Source organism: Hyperoodon ampullatus, assembly GCF_949752795.1.
Source record: "Hyperoodon ampullatus genome assembly, chromosome: 2".
Classification (NCBI taxonomy): domain Eukaryota; kingdom Metazoa; phylum Chordata; class Mammalia; order Artiodactyla; family Ziphiidae; genus Hyperoodon; species Hyperoodon ampullatus.
This window is the reverse complement of record NC_136915.1, coordinates 159,644,236-159,662,908: the sequence shown is the minus strand read 5'-3', so window position 1 is coordinate 159,662,908 and position 18,673 is coordinate 159,644,236. Positions and strand designations below refer to the sequence as shown.

Genomic DNA, 18,673 nt, shown 5'->3' with positions numbered 1-18,673 from the left:
CCCACTCATTCTATTACTGCTTCCTTGTATTTTATTTAGTTACACCTCCTCAAAAGGTGTAACGGAGCAGGGAAAGAGGGGAAAGATGAGTTTGTTCATCCTACTGCCAATCAGAAGTTGGTGTGAAAAGGCTCAGTGGAGTTAGGAAGAGATTTTTGACACATCTTTGATCTTTAGTCACTTAGGACATCTCTGTGACTTTTATTGTTAGTTGAAAGTCAGAATTGTATATTTATAGGGTCACATGATACTATATAAATAATAATTCAAAAGTTATAGAAAACCTTAGAGTAATACTGTAAATAATTTTATTGTCTTGTAGGTGACAATTATGATCTTTCATTTTTGGACATCAAAATGTTCTAGGCCACAAATCTCTTTCTTACATATTTTTATGTAATATTACATTAAAAAATCTTACATTTTTCTAATGTAGCTTTTTAGTGACAGCTTCAAAAACAAGGTCTCCAAATAGTGATGAAACTGCTTCCCAAATGAGAAACGCTCATATTAGTGAAGGAAAAAACAGCATTTTGGGTTAGAAATAGGAAACTAAAGCCAAAGTTAGAATGAACTTGTCCTGGAATTGACAAGTTTTAATTCCAAGTGACAAAGTTATGTCATGAAAGATGTCTTTTTTTCCATTTTCTCCTGTGTTTTCTTTTCTTTTTTTCCTGATGCTCCCATGGCTGCATTCACTTGGCAGAACTATTTCCGAGACACCTGGAATATCTTTGACTTCATCACCGTGATCGGCAGTATCACAGAAATTATTCTGACAGACAGCAAGGTGAATGGCTCCTTGATCCTTCTCTTTAGGCTTGGCCCTGGAGTTGCATTAAAAAAAAATTCTCTGCACATTCAGTCCATTTTTAGCTCCACAAACCCAATGTACAGCCCCCTATTCACTTCCTCATTCCTGAGCTTTTGCCAGAAAATGGGAACATTAGATGGTGCTGGATCTCATGAAGGCTTGGTCCCATTTGCACGACTCAGATAGCAGCCATCCAATGGGGGTGAATGGGATAGAGGGCCCAGGAGAGGCCGAGTGTGCACAGTGTCCTGCTAGATTCTTTGGGAGACACAAAAGAGACACAGGGTCTTCGCCCTCAGAGTTGTTAGACCTGAACTGTTTCCCTGAAATGGTTCACCCTAAGGAAGACTTGGAGAGTTCATCACAAGTCTTTGAATATTGGAGGGCCGTCATGTGCAAGAGAGATTGTTAGGTCTGCCCTCTGGCATCCAAGTGCAGAGTTAGGACCACTTAGAGAAGACTGGGGAGGCCAGTTTTATCAGTTGTATATGGGGCATCCGTCTGTGGTACTTCCATGCCTTCCTTCTGGGAATAGAGGGCAGGCCTGGGGAGGCTCTGAGAGATGGTCCCCACTGGCCCATCAGATGAAAATGGGGTTAAAAACAAAAGACAGCATCCATGTTCTATTCTATGATCTGAATGAGAGATAAATACACAAATACCAGTGCTTAGATGTTCTAAATGACCATAATGTCACTAATGATATGTTTCCTTTTGATCCACCAGCTGGTGAACACCAGTGGCTTCAATATGAGCTTTCTGAAGCTCTTCCGAGCCGCCCGCCTCATCAAGCTTCTGCGTCAAGGCTACACCATCCGTATTTTACTTTGGACCTTCGTGCAGTCCTTTAAGGTAAAGGGCACAAGCTCCTCCCCTCTGAGGGTTGCAGCGGCCCTGTCACATCAGACAGCACACCAGGCAACGCAGCATGATTCCACAAGTCCCCTCACCTCTGGGGATGGGCGTTTGTCAGAAGCATTAGATAAACACAGCAGTTCTTAGTTACAACACAACTTGGCCAGGCAGCGATTAGCTTATGACTAATTGGCTAGAATCTCATGCTAAAAGATCACCCCAACTTTGTAACTCAGTTACCTTCTCTGTCCACTGAGGCAGGGGGCTCGTTTTGTGAGGTGTGCTCCCTCCCAGGGTATTTCAATATGCCCTGAGCAATCCCATCCACGGACAGAGCCAGCCACCTGTAGTCACATATCCTCTGCATTTTTCAGGGATTCGTCAGTGGCTTTATTTCACAGAACGGTTTTTCAAAGGACTCCTTGAGTTGTGTTTTATAACAAGATGATTCTTACCAGTCCCACCCATGTCATCATTAGTGTGTATTTCCTGAACCACTGAATATATGCCATGCTAATGGTTACTTCTGCATCCCACAAACCAGTAGGGTATCTGGGCAAGGTTAATATGGTGAGCTTCTTTTGAATGATCTCATGGAGCCATACAGAGATGTATATGTAATAAACAAGTTAAAAATTGATACCTGAGATCCACTTTAATGGCAGAGACTTCCAGTAAAAGAAGTTTTCCAAATATATTTCAATATCTTCAAGCTCTAGCAAATATAATTAGTTTGTTTTTCAGCTTTGGGGGACATCAATGCTGCTCAAAAGCCTACTATTTTCCTCCTATAAAAAAGAGTCTTACAATGAATGTACTTTAAAAATATAGTTGATGAAATTGATTCAAAGATGAAAAATCATGAATTTATTGAATTGCCTTCTTTATTTTAATTGTTTGTACATTTTAATTACAAATTGAACTGAAGAAAGCTTGTCAGTGAATTCATGGTTTCTTGTCACTTGAAAGGGACTTCATGCCACACCATCATGACTGATTTACTTCTTCAGCAAAGTCCTGGGGATCTGAGATGGGAGGCCAGTTGTAAGGATGCTCAGGGTCGCACGAGCAACCTTGACATTTTTATTGGATTCAGATAATTGTTTGTTGCTATGACTCCCACAGAGGTGTCACCTCAATGAAAACTATTTCTCCAAAGCTCAATGACAGGAGAAATCAAAAACCTTAGCAAGAATTTACCATTTGAGTCTCGGGTGGATCTGGATTTAGAACTTGAAACACAAGATGGTCTTAAAATCTTTTTATAGAGGCCTGTGCAGCAAGTTACAGTTGTTAGTGAGTCTCTTAAGAAATATGTGTCAGCCTGTCATATTCTCATGATCACTGATTCTCTGTAGAAGTGTATACTATCGAGGGCAAAGAAAAGCATGTCAAAAATTGATGACCAAATGGTTGGCTTATTCCAGTGAATAGAGAGAGAACAGTGAAGACAGCTGAATCTGCCTCCAGGTGACACTGTGATGGATGGGTGCAGCCCTGGGACACAGTGTAGAAGTTGTTTTCTTGAAGCTGGTTTAATAAAGGCTGCCTCTGCGCATACACAGCAGAAAGTAACACTGTGTAAACAGCGTTGCCCCTGCCTCTACCTTCCCCAGCCCCACCCTGAGCATCACCCAGTTCTCCACCACTGACCCCTACTCAGTTCTTCTGTCTTCCTTATTTTGTGTTGGAATTTACAACATGACAAGAAGAGAGATCAGGATGACTGTTTGGTCCTCTCCTCAAAGCTGGGAGAGAAACCTGCCTCCTGACTCTTTCCTTTCAGCAGATGGTGTCTTCACCTGCCCCCTTGGGATGTAGTCGCTCCTCACAGATCTTAAGAATCAGCACTCCACTGGAGAAGGGATTCTCCCACCAACTCGCAATTGCATTTTTTTATACATTTATTTATTTATTTATTTATTCATTCATTCATTCATTTATGGCTCGGGTCTTCGTTGCTGTGCAGGCTTTTCTCTAGTTGCGGTGAGGGGGGGCTACTGTTCGTTGCGGTGCGCGGGCTTCTCATTGTCATGGCTTATCTTGTTGTGGAGCACGGGCTCTGGGCGCACAGGCTTCAGTAGTTGTGACACGTGGGCTCAGTAGTTGTGGCTTGTGGGCTCTGGAGCGCAGGCTCAGTAGTTATGGTGCACGGGCTTAGTTGCTCTGCGGCGTGTGGGATCTTCCCGGGCCAGGGCTTAAACCCGTGTCCCCTGCATTGGCAGGCAGAGGCTTAACCACTGCACCACCAGGGAAACCCCTGTATTGCATCCTTTTTTTTTTTTTTTTTTTTTTTGCGGTATGCGGGCCTCCCACTGCTGTGGCCTCTCCCGTTGCGTAGCACAGGCTCCGGACGCGCAGGCTCAGCGGCCATGGCTCACGGGCCCAGCTGCTCCGCGGCATGTGGGATCCTCCCGGACCGGGGCACGAACCCGTGTCCTCTGCATCGGCAGGCGGACTCTTAACCACTGCGCCACCAGGGAAGCCCCCCTCTATTGCATCTTAATGTTATTCTTTATTCAAATTGTAAAAGTCTCCCAGGGCTCTTCATTTAGTTAGCTCTATTGATAAGCTCTGCCTGGTTCATGCAGTCTGAAAGCCTTCAATTGCTCTCTGGGGAGTTGTGCTGTGCACACTCGAGAGAGAGTGGAGACTTGGAGTTGCACGAACTGCCAGGGAGGCTTCCTGGGTGGTAAAGCAGAGGGGCTTCCATGTCAGCACTGAGATCACCCCAGAATTATAATGCCCACCCTGGCCTCCAAACCAAACTGCCCTGTGTCTCCATCCTCTCCCAGCCACCAGGGGCAGTTCCCTGCCTCCTGTCTCTTCCACTCGCCCTTTCACCCCCATCAGTAAAGTGTTGTCATCCCAGAGTGACAGTTAACTTGCACAGTATGGAATTTTGTGCCATGTGGCTTCATGGCAGGGTTTTGTGATGGCTCACACTTTGAAAGCCTTTTTGGAATTTTGCGTGACACAGAATGAAAGGTCAGGACGCTTAAACATTGGAAAAAGATGTTTCATCAGAGCTTGAAGGAGCCTGCTAGGAACTGACCAGCAGCTGAGACCCCAGCCATTTCATTTTGCTTCCAAATGCTCCGTTATGGACCTCACATTGAGCGAGGGTTGGGAAGGGTAATACAGGGATTTGGGAGCCAAAGCTAGATGCTTGCTGTGTAATTTGCATCACAACTGCCCAGGTTATTAATATTCTGCATACAGAGTGTGATGAATCCCAATCCCAAGAAGTTTTCCCAGCTCTCCCTTGGATATATGGGCCACACACTTGTGGGTCAGGGAATATTCTCGACAGAGGGGAAATTACAAGCCTCTCTGGGGCCACCAGCTTACATATCTGTCAGAGGATGTGGACATCTGCAAAAGTATGGAATCCCCAAATAGAACATCCCGGGCAAATAGAGAGCCCCAGCCCTGTGTTTCAAGTCAGTCTCAGGACAAGAGACTGCCCGTGCTGCAGGTTGTTGACCCTGGAGCTGCCTGCCTTTAAATTCATGGTCGTGTCTCTTTCTTTCCAGGCCCTCCCCTATGTCTGCCTTCTGATTGCCATGCTTTTCTTCATCTATGCCATCATTGGGATGCAGGTGAGAGGGTGCATCAGGGCTCTGGTGGGGGACAGTTGTTGCCCAGGTTGTCTCTGGCTTTCTAGCCTGAGCCTACAGGATTGAGATCCTTTCAAGAATCCCTTCTTGCCCTGAGGCTTGCTCCCAAGACCTTGTTGCAATATGACCTTGGGAATTCACATGTGCAGGGTTCCCCACTCAGGTTGCCCAGATGATCAGGGTGGTCTGATACAGGGGCTTCCTCTGAGGTTGTCAGGTCATGCTGCTGCCTCATAAGCAGCTGGACTCCAGTGAAGATGACACCGCTGTTCTTAGCCAGAGGGGTTCCCCCCACAAGACTAAGGATAGGTTGAGGCTCGTTGATGATCCATATCTCAGCACCCTCCCATATTTGAGCCAGACCTAAAAGAAGGTCAGGTGGTTGTTCTTCTGCAGACAGCAACACAAAATGTAGGCGAGTTACATCCCAAATGGCTGAGATTGATGCCCTAAGACCCACCACTGAGAACAGCTCAGAGTTCCTGGCAGTGTGCCCAATCCTCAGGAAATCCAAGGGCCACATTCCAGCTGATGCCTGTCAGAGGACCACGCAGCTCACTGGATGGTTCTCCTTGGTTACCACATCCTTTCCAGTTTCGGAATTGAGTAGTGGATGAGGTTCCCACCCTGGGTACTTATGCAGGTAACCAGAAGCCCACTGAGCAGAAGAGGCCAAAAGATCATTCAAAGGCAGCTGTCATTTGTGGTGGGTGAACTACCCTAAACAACCAGCAGCACATCCCATGCACCTGTCTAGTTGGACACACAGGCTCCCTGCTGGGCTCCGAGAGGCTGATTTTCTGACTTGGAGATTTGGAGACTAAACCCCAGCGTAGGACCTCAGCCAAGTGGGAGTCTCTGCAGTCAGGTGGTCTGGCTGCCTTTGAACGGCCAGCTGCCTTCTCAGTGGTGGCTGCCATCTGGAGCCACTGCACGCATCCCCCAGGCTTGACATGTCAGCAGCCCTTTCGAGTGCTTCTCTGAAATGTCTTCTTTTTGTTCCTCTCTCTTGCCTGCACTTCCAAATTTTGTTCATCTTCTGATCCCATTACTGGAGAGTTTTGTTCTCCAAAAATACAATAGAATGTCAAGTGTCAAAAAATGTGAGATCTGGTTGAAAAGTAATGAGTTCTCCTTCACGGAGGATATTTCGGTAGAGCTTTAATGATGATGTCAGAAGTGGGTGCAAGCTGAATCCCAGCTGAAGTGGAAGATTGGCTTGATGACTTCTATTAAGTCCATCCAAACTCAAATATTTGATTCTAGAATTAAAATGTTCTTGAACGGCCAAATGAAACTTGATTAAATTAGGGTTCTTTTTTTTTTTTTTTTTTAGTCCATGCTTAAAATAGTTCTTATCCCCTTTTCATCTTCCAGCAAAATAAACTAGAATAACACCATCTCTAATACTAACCCGTTAGTAATACTACTGATGATGATGATAATACCGTTTACCATCACTTGAATTCCTGAGTGTTCCAGACACTGTGCTAAATAGATATTCTTACCCACTCCTGCCTCCCTTTCTCTCCCTCACTTTATCTCTCTCCCTGCAAATATATATATTACACACACACACACACACACACACAAGATACATTTCTGATGTATTCAGGAGTGATGTGAAAATGTTTATATGTGGGTTTCATTGTCTCCACTGTTGCTTAGCATGGTTAAGTAACTTGTAACACACTCAAGATCTCAGATAGTAAGTGGGAGAGCTGAGTTTAAATCTGAGCTCTGTCTGCTCTGCAGCCCATGTTCCTACTGTACTGCTAGTTCTCTGCACTGTCTCTCCTCCCACCAACAAGCAAATACAAGTATTTCTCTGACCCTTTAGTGGGAGATAGGAGTTCTTCAGTTGTGAAATTGCAATATTTACAATAACCACAATGTGTAATAATTTATTGCCCTTAGACTTATTTCCAAAAAATAAGATCACTACTTCCGTTCCACCAAGACATGAATGCCATTCCCACTGTGACTTACCTTTAGCTGGCCATCTTCATCCTGTCCCATGACGGAGACCCCACACCATACACAAGGCAGACACCTAGCTTGTACCTAGAAAGGTTGTGTCTCATACAGTCATAACAAAGCAGAGGGATCCACACGAACAGAAAAGCAAAAAGAAAGTAGACAAGCATTGGAAAGATATAAATAGCAATAGGAGGTATCTGTGAGAAGCACCATTATTCTGAACTTTCAAGGGCTTCTTAGAAGAAGAGAGCTTTGCAGAGAAATCTGAAGATGGAAGGAAGGAGTAACTTGCTGGGTTTGGGAGAGTCCTGGGGCTACAGGCTTCCAGTCTCAGCTCCACCACTGACCAGCTGTGCAAACTTGGTCAAATCACTGAACCTCTCTGGGCCTTAACCCCATCACCGGTGCAGTAGAGGAGTTGGATAGATAGCTTTACAGGTCCCTTTTAGTTCTAAAGTTCTGTAATCCCAAGTGAAACAGATTTAAGCCTATACTTTCATTAAGTGTTCCGATGGGTCTCATCAAACCTTCTTTCTCTTCCGTACCCTTTCCTTTTGATGTAGGAGATTTGGGTTAATGACAAGGACTAAATGAAAAGCTTTTTAAAAAGGTGGAAAAATTTAAACACCACCTTCATAATAAATATACATTATTGGCTTGACAGTAGTTCCTTGACTATTACACACATAACTTTTGTAAAATCACAGTGTGCCCTCCAGCTAGTTCACGATTGGGTAAGGTATTCGAGAATACCGTAAAGAGGACAACTAATGATGGCTTCAGGAGGGTCACAGGGAGAAAATACACTGTAAGTTGTGTGTGTGTGATGAATCAGGGATACATTATGGATTTTGAGTTAAGTGGGTGTAAGGAAAGACAGAAGGGGATGTGAACATGGGCAAGGATATATGAGTTTCCTCCTGGGGCATCCAGAACTAGGTTTGATTGTTTGGGTGGGATTTTTTTCAGTGCTACTATTTGTCTGACTGGGGGCCCTCAGCCTTATCTCCCTCCTTCCCTTCCTCCCCAGCACTGCCTAGCTTGCCACCTCCATTCTCCCTGAGAGACAAGTAGTATTTAGGTTTTGAAAATCAGCGTTGAGAACAAATTCCCCAAGCAGGTGTCAGTGGGAGCTATTCGAGCAAAATAGCAGAGACTGTTCCTCAACTGCACATTCTAGACACTGTTGGAGTGGGGGGGAAATGTGTTCCATTTAGCACATATTAGGTAAACTGAAGTAGGTTAAATACAGGCTGAAAATAATCTCAAAAGGCCAGAAAAGTGACCTGTAAGCCTTCAGTTGTACAAACATTGCTTCCTGAGAGTAGATCCTGAGATCTGAATCATGTCTGGGGAGGAAAGTGCACGTGTAAGGGCACCCTTCCCATCTAGAGAGACATGGGATCGACCTTGGCTCCAGACAGCACTGTGTCCGAGAGCTCATCATTATTCACTGTAGATAAAGATCTCTGACTTTTCCCTCTTCTTTTCACATGAAGTTGTACAGTGACCTCATTCTGAGCCCAGAGACCCACAGCAGATTAGTTAACTCACTCTATAACCAGATCTGCCCAAATCCGTTTTCTTTTTCCAAGTATCCAGTTTTCCAGACTTTCTTCATCCTATTGGCCTGGACTTGGTGTGTGTTCATTCTCATGGACTCTGGGTTATAGATGTATCACACTTCTGAGATGTGACTCTCCGGATGGGAACATATTCAAGGAAGATAGAGATACCCCTCTCTGACTCAAACTGCTTGCAAATTCCAGGGCAGCATCTGCCTATTTATCCTTTATAAGGGATAAATCACATCTTCTGCAAATACAAGTGTTCTCATCATTACCAGCTGAGACAGGAAAAGGTGGGGGGGTAACTCGTCCCCTGCATGCCTATTATAGAGTAATGTCTTTGACGGACTGCTTGAGTACCATAGTGAGTAGGTATCATAGAAATAAAAAGACCAAATTAGGTGTGGGAGGAACTACACCTAAGCAGAATGGCTTTCAAAGATCTTGCCTTCCGTGGTCCTTGCAAGCATTCATCCTCTTGGCTTCACTGGAGAATATAACTCTTCCTGCATATCAGGCCAAGAACGTGGGGTCTACCAGCCTTCCTGGGTTTTGAGTTGTCTGCTTCATGGTTAGGCCAGTGGGAGGAGCCACGCATGTGAATTCACCAAGCCTGCAGGTGCATCTAATATCCTGCACTGGACACATCCCACTGCTCAATAATGCTCAGGGCTTTCTGTTGTTTTTCTCATCCAGGTCTTTGGAAACATAAAATTAGATGAGGAGAGTCACATCAACCGGCACAACAACTTCCGGAGCTTCTTTGGGTCCCTCATGCTACTCTTCAGGTACCTGGATCCGTAACTGTGGTGGCTGGAGCTCTCCTGCGAGAGAGAAACAGTCGGCCTGCCTCTTCCGCCCGTTCCCCTTTGTCTCTGCTCACTCTGCTCCTATGAGGATAGACAGTGAGATGGGGGCGGAAGCAGGGGCAGGACCTCCGCAAAACTGCTCCGATGGCTTGACTTCTTTGACTCAGTAGTCAGTTTGCAAAATGCAGTTTCAGCACCTCCTCCAGGGCTTTGAGAAGGGGAAGGTGAGGATGGATTGCAGGCCAGATTCCATTTAAGGGCTGAAACCACGGACGACCAGGTTTACGTGGGGTCTTAGAGAGTCCCACTGCCCTCTCTACCACTGTCAACAGAAGATGGAGAGGCAGTGGGTGAGGTGGCAGAGCCCAAGAGAGACCTCACTGGTGCTCCGTCGCACTCGAAGGAGGCTGAGCATGAGAGGAACCTAGATGGGTGAGTCGGGAAGAGTGCTGAGGAGAGGCTAGGACACGCAGACCTGCTGCTACTAACCGAGTTGTCTTTTGGGCTCAGGAGTGCCACGGGCGAGGCCTGGCAGGAGATAATGCTGTCGTGCCTCGGGGAGAAGGGCTGTGAGCCTGACACCACCGCACCCTCAGGGCAGAGCGAGAGCGAGCGCTGTGGCACCGACCTGGCCTACGTGTACTTCGTCTCTTTCATCTTCTTCTGTTCCTTCTTGGTGAGCGGCAGTGTGCTCTTGGCTTGAGATGTGGCCCAGTCCCCCCACTCTGATAAACAGACGAGAGGTTCGCGTCGGTGTACGTTCGGCCACAAGCCCCAGCCCGTGATGAGAAATAGGTCCTCCTCAAGGAGGCTCTTGGAGGCCAGGGTGGGTGACTTTCCATGGCTGAGAGATGTCTCTGCTGCTTCTAGGCGAGGACTGTGTGAGAAGAGCCAATGAGGGGAGTAGGTAGGGTTCCGTGAAGAGGGTTTTGAATATCACGTTGAATCAGTTGTGACCCAGAGTGAATCTTTCTCTTCTGTATCTCCGGTATTTTATCTCACAAGCAGGGCTCAGAATCTTTTCTCTCTCTTTTGGAGACCTTTGAACTGTTTGAGAAAACGTACTTTGAAACTGTAAGGGGATAGCATTAATCAGAGTAGGATGATGACAATATACAATGTAATAGATGCGCATCTCTCTTATGTCGCTATGTTTGGTGACAGTTGGCCAGCTTGATAGACATGAAAGGATATGACTGCTTTGGGCATTAGTAAATACTGAGTAATATACGTGCCACACGCCCACCTATAAAATAGTGAGAAGCCCTAGGTGCCTTCTTAATTCTTTCTTTGGGAGAAAACATGACTCGGCACAGCAGCATCCAGAAATCTCTACCCTGCACAATCACACAAGCGGTGATAAAGACAATAATGGGCAAGGTGCTACCACATCACTGAAAGGGTCAGTCTGGCGTTTCTGGCCACCCTGACGTCCCTCAGCTCAGCTTCACTGCTGATGCCACCAGCTGCACAAAAAATCTAAAACTAAAGCAATGCCACTTAAAAGTGGTCAGCTTCATGGCTGGGAATCCCAAAGTGAATTATTTGGTGTCCAGGAATTTCTACCTCTTTAAAGTGATCCCAAGGGGACTTGCCATGTGTCCAGCTGTCAGGTGTGGGGAAGTGGCTAACAAACAGACTGGTAAGGGTGGTGGGCAGGCCGATGTAGCAGGGGTTGAACTGACCGGAGACTTGGGGAGCCCACATTGGCGTTGTTGCTGTTCTAGCCTTGGCCAAGGCACCTTCCCATTTGTGACTTCTGTAAAATGGGAAGAAAAAGTACTTGCTGATAAGAGTATTATTGGTATAGTGAGCTTATACATGTGTTCCTTCTCATGGATGTGAAAGGTTTTTTGATGAAAAAAGAACAGAAAATATTATCTTATTTAGAAATAGGGAAGTATAATCTATAATGAAAATAACTGCCACGAAATTTAGAATGATGATATAAATTGGAGTTTTTTATTTATTCATTCCTGTATTCAGTACTTTCAGCACATTTTTATTGAGTGACCGTTAAAAGGTTCACACTGAGCTAGACACTGGGGTGAAGCCGTCAGTGAGTTTCAGTGCATCCGTCACCTAGAACTGAAAGGTGAAACTCATACAGGAGTATCAGCGCTTATCATAGGGGGAAGTGGAGCATATAAAAGGCCATGCAGACATCTCCATTTTATCCTACATCATTTAAGTGTTTAATAAATATTTCAAAAGAAACCAAAGATATAACTGGAAAATTAATTAGCGACTATAAAGGTACTTTTAGAATTTTGAGATGGAGGCTACTGCATAATTCACATTAATGTTATTTTTATAGAGGCTATATTCAGTATGAGATGATCTGCTTTCAGATCTCAGCCCGACACTGACTCTGTGACCTTGGGCAAGTCACACAGCTTCTCAACTCAAGCCAACCACTCTAGAAAGATTTACCGATGCATTGGGATGTGCCCAGCTATGTGCTTGGAGCTAAAGAACACAGATGTGTATAGGAAGCACTTGTGTCCTTGAAAGGCTGGTGGTAATTAAACCCGCTTCACAAAAGGTTAGAGCAAGCATTAAACGTCTGGTAGGTGTGAATACGCACACAACGCTATAGAAGACTATGCAAATGTAAAGCAATAATAATACAAATAGTTTTTGTTAACATTAATAATAGGTCTCCGGAAAGGAATGTAAAGAAAATGTGTTGATACAATCGGCCCTATCGGCGGGTTCTGCATCCATGAGTTCAAGCAACCTCAGATTGAAAATGTTAAAAACAAACAAACAAAAAATTCCAGAAAGTTCCAAAATCCAAAACTTGAATCTGCTGCATGCCAGCAGTTATTTACGTAGCATTTACATTGTATTAGGAATTATAAGCAATCTAGAGATGATTTAAAGTATGCAGGAGGATGTGCATAGGTTATATGCAAATACTACACCATTTTTTTTAATTTTATTTTTTATTTTTTTTGTGGTACGTGGGCCTCTCACTGTTGTGGCCTCTCCCGTTGCGGAGCACAGGCTCCGGACGCGCAGGCTCAGCGACCATGGCTCACGGGCCCAGCCGCTCCGCGGCATGTGGGATCCTCCCAGACCGGGGCACAAACCCGTGTCCCCTGCATCGGCAGGCGGACTCTCAACCACTGTGCCACCAGGGAAGCCCATACACCATTTTTTTTTATTTTGGCTGCGCTGCATGGCTTGCGGGATCTTAGTCCCCCCAACCAGGGATCAAACCCAGGTTCCCGCAGTGAAAGCGCCAAGTCTTAACCATTGGGCCACAAGGGAATTCCCAGTACTACACCATTTTATATAAGGGACTTGAGCATCTGCATATTTTAGTCTCTGGGAAGGTCCTGGAACTAATTCCCAGCAGATACTGAGGGATGATTGTATATGGAAACCCCTTTATAACCCGGACAGTGATTGAATAAATTCACTGTGGCTCCATCACAGTGACAGAAAGAAAAGTGCATGCTAGGATTAGGTTCAGCTGCTCGAAACGGAGCTCCTCAAATAACAGTCGCTTCACCAAGAAGGATGTTTATTTTCCCGGCATGTTAGTAAAGCCTGGAAGAAGGCAGTGACAGTGTAACCAGTGACTGGTTACAGTGGCTCCACAGAGTGGCTGGTGCCCCAGACCCCGTCCCTCTTTTTGCTCCCACACTTCCAGGGAGTGTCCCTCAGCCTCATGGTAAGAGGATGGCTGGATTTCAGGCATCCACTTCCATTCTAAGCAGTAGAATGAAGGAAGGAAGGGAAGGGAGGGAGGGAGGGAGGAAGGAAGAGAGGAGACTGCTTATTAGGATGCAGCCAGTAGTCTCTGTTGCAGAGAAGACTCCCAGCAACTCCATCCTGCAGACTTTCTCTTTATCCTGTGTATCCTGTCTGCATATCTGGCACCTCCACCCACCCAGCCACTTAACCTGGGAATCAGCAGCAGAGGCTCCTATTCGCTCACCTCCACAGCCAATTCATCTCTGTCAGGCAAGGTTCTTTCACTTGCAAGTGGCAGAAAGTCCAGCTGCATCCGACCTAAGCAAAAAGGGATTTTATCAGCTCATATAAATGAACAGTCTGGCAGGACAGGCTTAAGCAAGTTTGATCTGGGCCTCAGATGACATCTCCAGGACCAGGTTTCCTTCTTTATTGACAGATCTCTTCCCCAGGCTTCTGCCTGTGAGCTCTTTTCTCCAACACCTCCAGTCCTTGGCTCCAAGACGGCTGTAGCAGCAGCTGTATACCTCACTCCCCACATATTCAAGGCCAGCAAGGAAGAACAAGTCTCTTGCTCAGAAGATTCAATGCCATTTTCTTGGCCTTGATTGGCTCACCAGTCACTGTAGCCCAGGGGGATGGGATTCAATGGCTGGTTGAGGCCTGGGTCATGGTGGTGCCCCACTAAACCATATTAACTGGGAATAGGTAAGGGGTGTGTCCTCAGGAGACCGGAAGTACAGTATATGGGTGCTGGACGGCCAAGAAACAACAAAGAAGTGCTGGTCACTGTGGTCAAGGCCTGTTGAGTCTACCTCCTTAAACTCTCTATCCAGGATGCTGTCCTGGCACTGGCTTGGTTCAGGAGCATCACAAAACTCCCCCTGGTCTCCTGCCCACCTTCCACACCTTCCACATTGTGACCAAGTGTTCTTTCTGAATGCACATAGCCCTTGGTCTCCTAGTTTAAACCCCTTTAGGGGTTCCTGTTGCTTCCTGTATAATCTGGATACAATTATATAGAGCCCCACAAGCTATAGCCCACAAGCCAAATCCAGTTTACCACTTGTTTTTCTATGGCCCGTGAGCTAGTAATGATTTTTACATTTTTCAATAGTTGAGAAAAAAAATCAAAAGATGAATAATATTTCATGACATGAAAATTATATGAAATTCGAACCCATACTCCTTTTTGTCCCTGCTGTACATACTTCTTTCATGGCTCTTAAAAAAATCTGTAACATTTGTATGTTTCCAACACATCACAGTCTCTGCTAAATACTAAATGTCTTTAAGAATATTCAAGTAACAACATCTAGTGAACGCCTGCTGTGCCTTAAGCAACGTGCTAGTTATGGAAATGTATCTCGGACCAGACCTTTCTTAACTCCCACCACCAGCACCTGGAGCTCTGTCTGGAACACAGTAGGTGCACAATAAATGTTGTTGAATAAATAAGCAGGACAACAGGATCTTGGAAGCACTTAAGAGCCGTGAACAGCTTCAAGCTGTCGCACAGTGAGCCCTTCATCCGCTATAAGGCATCCCACCAGTTCTCTCATTGGCCGCTTTGGGGAGCAAGGATTGGGGAGGGAGGCTGGAAGGGAGACTTGGTGTCGGGCCTTGACTTCCTCTAGCCTTTGAGACGTGTTGCTGCTGCTGCTCCCTCTGCTGCTGCACTAACACTTAAAGAAATTTAATAGATAACAAAAGCGACTGAGGAGTACTTTGCACATATAAAGTGGCATAGGAAAGTGACATCATAATGCACGCAGAATGACGTGTAGTTCAGTCGTGACGATGCTGCGTTGCCTTCAGCAGGATCAACAGTGCTTTGGTTAGGAGCTTCAGCCTTACCGACTTCTGAATTCTCTATTTGCCTTGAAGCCTGTTTTCCTGCTTTGGGTTTCTCCTAACTCCTCTTCTCCTCCTTGCCCTCCAGATGCTCAACCTGTTCGTGGCCGTCATCATGGACAACTTTGAGTACCTGACTCGGGACTCATCCATCCTGGGGCCTCACCACCTGGACGAGTTTGTCCGTGTCTGGGCAGAGTATGACAGAGCGGCATGGTGCGTAGGCCTCTCGGTGCCCTCCGTGAGGCCCATATCAAGGGCCTCTGGAGTTCTCAAGGAAGAGGTTGGAATTGGAGCCACCCGTGCTTGCCTGTTAGAGAAGGAGAGGAGATTCCTCTTGGTTGTGGCCCGTGGAAGAGGCCAGGTCCTCAGACTGGCTCTGGGATCCAGCCAGTTATGGGCCACTTAGCTTCTTTATCTTCCTTTCCCCTCTCTTTCCTTCTGTGACAGGCTTTTCCCTTTCTTTGCCTATCTCAGTACACAGTCTGCACCTCAGAGTGTTTGAGTCAGTCCCTAGACGAGCTTCCAAAATGGTTAGTGGACCCCTCTGAGTCACCAGGGGGGTTGACAAGGGTTTTTGGGGCCAGCTGGACATCTGGCCACCATGGTCAGTGACATTAGTCTTTTCTCTCTCTCATCCCTCTCAAAAGGTACAGTTTCAGATAACTCTGAAATTATATTAAAAAGCAAGCAAGTTTTTCTTCTAACTGACTGCTTACATACTTGTGGATTTTTATTGCATGGAACTGAGTTAAATGGCAGGAATTTGTGGGGATGACCTCCCTAGGTCTTTTTCACTTTCCAGTAGTTCTCAAGTGATATTGTGCCTTCTGGGCTTTAAAGCAGAGGCTGGCAAACTATAACCCATGGGCTAAATGTGGCTCACTGTCTATTTTTGCAAATAAAGTTTTATTGGAGCACAGCCATGCTCATTTATGTACTGTCTGTGGCTGCTTTCACACTACGAGGTGGAGCTGCATAGTGTGACAAAGACAGCATGGCCCTCAAATTCACAAATATGTATTATCTGACCCTTTACTTTAAAAGTTTGCTAATCCCTGATTTAGAGTTCAAAGGCAGCCTTTTGGTCCTCACAGTTGAAGACAGGGTAAGAGTGTTGTGAGCACTCACTCCATGGAAACTTTTCTGTCCCAAGTCATCTTAGTTTTAGGATTTTATCTCACCAGTCTATCCATTCTGGTCCCCCTCTGAAAATACTACAAGAAATTCCATCCTTCATGGGAATGGACCACGTTGCTTCCACCTGGAACTACTTCATAATCTAAGACTCTTGCCAAATCTGTCCTCCTATGAGGCTTGTTGAACTTGGGTCACTGCTTTAGATGTTGAAAGAGTGAATCAGAATTCCTCTTCCCCTCAGTAATTATTAATGACTTAGCACAGAGTTCTCTAAATCTGTTCCTGTTACAATGGCTGAGCAATGGCTTTTACTTTCTGGGCCTTCTTTCTAGTAGGATAGGCTGCTTAGAATGCAGTAGGCACTGTGTTACAGGGGAATGCAGCCAGGCCTGTATCTTGTCAGCTCTGTGGCCTTGGACAAGTCACTCAACCACTCTGAGCTTCCACATTTGTTGTATAATAGTGGTAATGATCCTACCTACCTTGAAGGCTGGTTGTGAAGATTATATTAAATCATGTATGTAACTGTTATAATTAATTACCATATGGGAAAGAAAATATGAAAAACTGGTGTCTGTAAAGCTGGATGGCCATGGGATAGGGAGACAAAGAAGGGACCTCTCACCTGAGAGAGGAGAAAGCAGCTGCTAGCAAAGGAGTTCATTGCTCACCTAGCCTCACTCAGGTGCCCTCGGCTCTCAGAAACCCCAGCTTCTTGGGGTTCACATCATTTTGGGACCCAAGTGCCTCGGGCATTAAACATGCTGCTCTCCAGTTCTTCCATCTGCCGGGAAGAACAATTCCACGAGAACTAATCATGAGACTCAGACGCATGAGCTGTGAAAGAGCAAAAAGACCAAGGAGAACCTCTTGTGTCTACTTTGAAATTCACAGCGTAACTTGTCCTGGTTATAGTTTTACTGGCCTTCTCTATGAGATGAGAGGGGAGACTAACCAAGGTAAAGTAAGCCAATGTCTTCAAAAAGGAGACACGCAGGTTGCAGAGCACATCAGCCTGAAGACAGCAGGACCAACGCACCCACGTCCCATCCACAATAAGAAACAAAAGAACACATGGTAAAATGAACCTCCCCTCAAGAGTCAAGAGACTTAGAAGTACGGCTGAGCTGCTATTTGGAAGAAGAGGAGGAATCAACAGCAAAATCAAGAAAAAATTAGGAAGAGTGACACTGGGGCAAAGTTGTAGTCTCGACATCACTGGCGAGGATTGGTTGCTTGGAGGTGGAGAATGCCTGCTTATAATTTCCAGTGGAAACCCTGGTCTGCACCAGGATGTGTCCAGACCCTCAGATCCCTGGCTGTTGCTGACTTGTTCTGGCCCCTGAGGGAGCAGATGCTTTAGCCACTGAAAATGAATCAACTGTTGAGTCTGTCCTTTACACAGGAAATCAGCATTCTCTAGCAGGCTCTGTGAAAGGGGAGTGATAAGATAGGCCACAGTGTTCCTGGAATTCTGACTGGATCTGACCAAGCTGCCTATGGGCTGGGTTGCAGGAGCCAGGGCTGGCGGGAGAGCATTTCGGCTCCCTTGCAGGCTGCTTTCTGAGCACAGATCCTGGCAGGCTCCAGCCAAATTGAGAAGAGTTTGCCCAAGCAGAACTCGGGGAACAATCTGCCACAAAGAGAAGCAAAGCCCTTTGCAAATTCCCTCATGCCAACTGTGCTCCTTGCTAATTAACCTAATGGGAAATTTCTTTCTCGCAGTCTGTAGAAGGAGGCTGACTTTCCCACTGCCCTGACAAGCGGGTCTGAGTAACTGACTGTAATCAGTGTCTGTGAAGAGCAAAGGGTTCTGCAGTCTGCTTCACGGCAGCCTGGTGTCTGCTCTTGGTGGCAGTCAGAGGTATTTGTGAATTGGTGGGCTTTGTTCTTAGAGGCCTAGCTGGCGCCAGGCTCCATTTTCTGCATCTGGCCAGGTGTAGGCCCAACAGATATCTCTGGGTGCTCGTGGCCACTAGGCATTGAATGAGCTCCGATTCCTTAGAAAATTCGAGGCAGTGCAGTTTGCAGTGATGGTTCTCTGATACTTACCATGCTGTTTGCAAGCTGGTGGTTCTCTGATGCTTTTCGTCCTCAGTCTCTCCTAATCTGGCTTTGCCGGGCCCAAGGAACGAAGCCGCCCTTCCTCTTCCAGCCATCCCCTTCATGGCTAGGCTGTCGTTTCTCTCCTACCCTTCTCTGAGTGTCCTATTAACCCACCTGTGCTTCCTTTACAGCGGCAGGATCCCGTATAAGGATATGTACAAATTAGTGCGGGTGATCTCGCCACCTCTGGGCCTGGGAGAGAACTGCCCCTACAGGGTGGCT

The 18,673-nt window shown here is 46.1% G+C and overlaps 1 protein-coding gene across 3 annotated transcripts in view; it reads left to right on the top strand.

Moving 5' to 3' along the window:
- Positions 1-18,673, top strand: part of CACNA1E (calcium voltage-gated channel subunit alpha1 E) — a gene marked incomplete at both ends in the record, with an annotated part of 301,265 nt that overhangs the window by 264,178 nt on the left and 18,414 nt on the right. For all 3 annotated transcript variants that reach the window (XM_079696521.1, XM_079696523.1, XM_079696522.1), the window contains 6 exons: positions 707-790; positions 1,541-1,666; positions 5,206-5,271; positions 9,534-9,625; positions 10,157-10,322; positions 15,294-15,421. In XM_079696521.1, the coding sequence (XP_079552647.1) occupies positions 707-790; positions 1,541-1,666; positions 5,206-5,271; positions 9,534-9,625; positions 10,157-10,322; positions 15,294-15,421 (662 nt within the window). The remainder of the gene's footprint in view (positions 1-706; positions 791-1,540; positions 1,667-5,205; positions 5,272-9,533; positions 9,626-10,156; positions 10,323-15,293; positions 15,422-18,673) is intronic.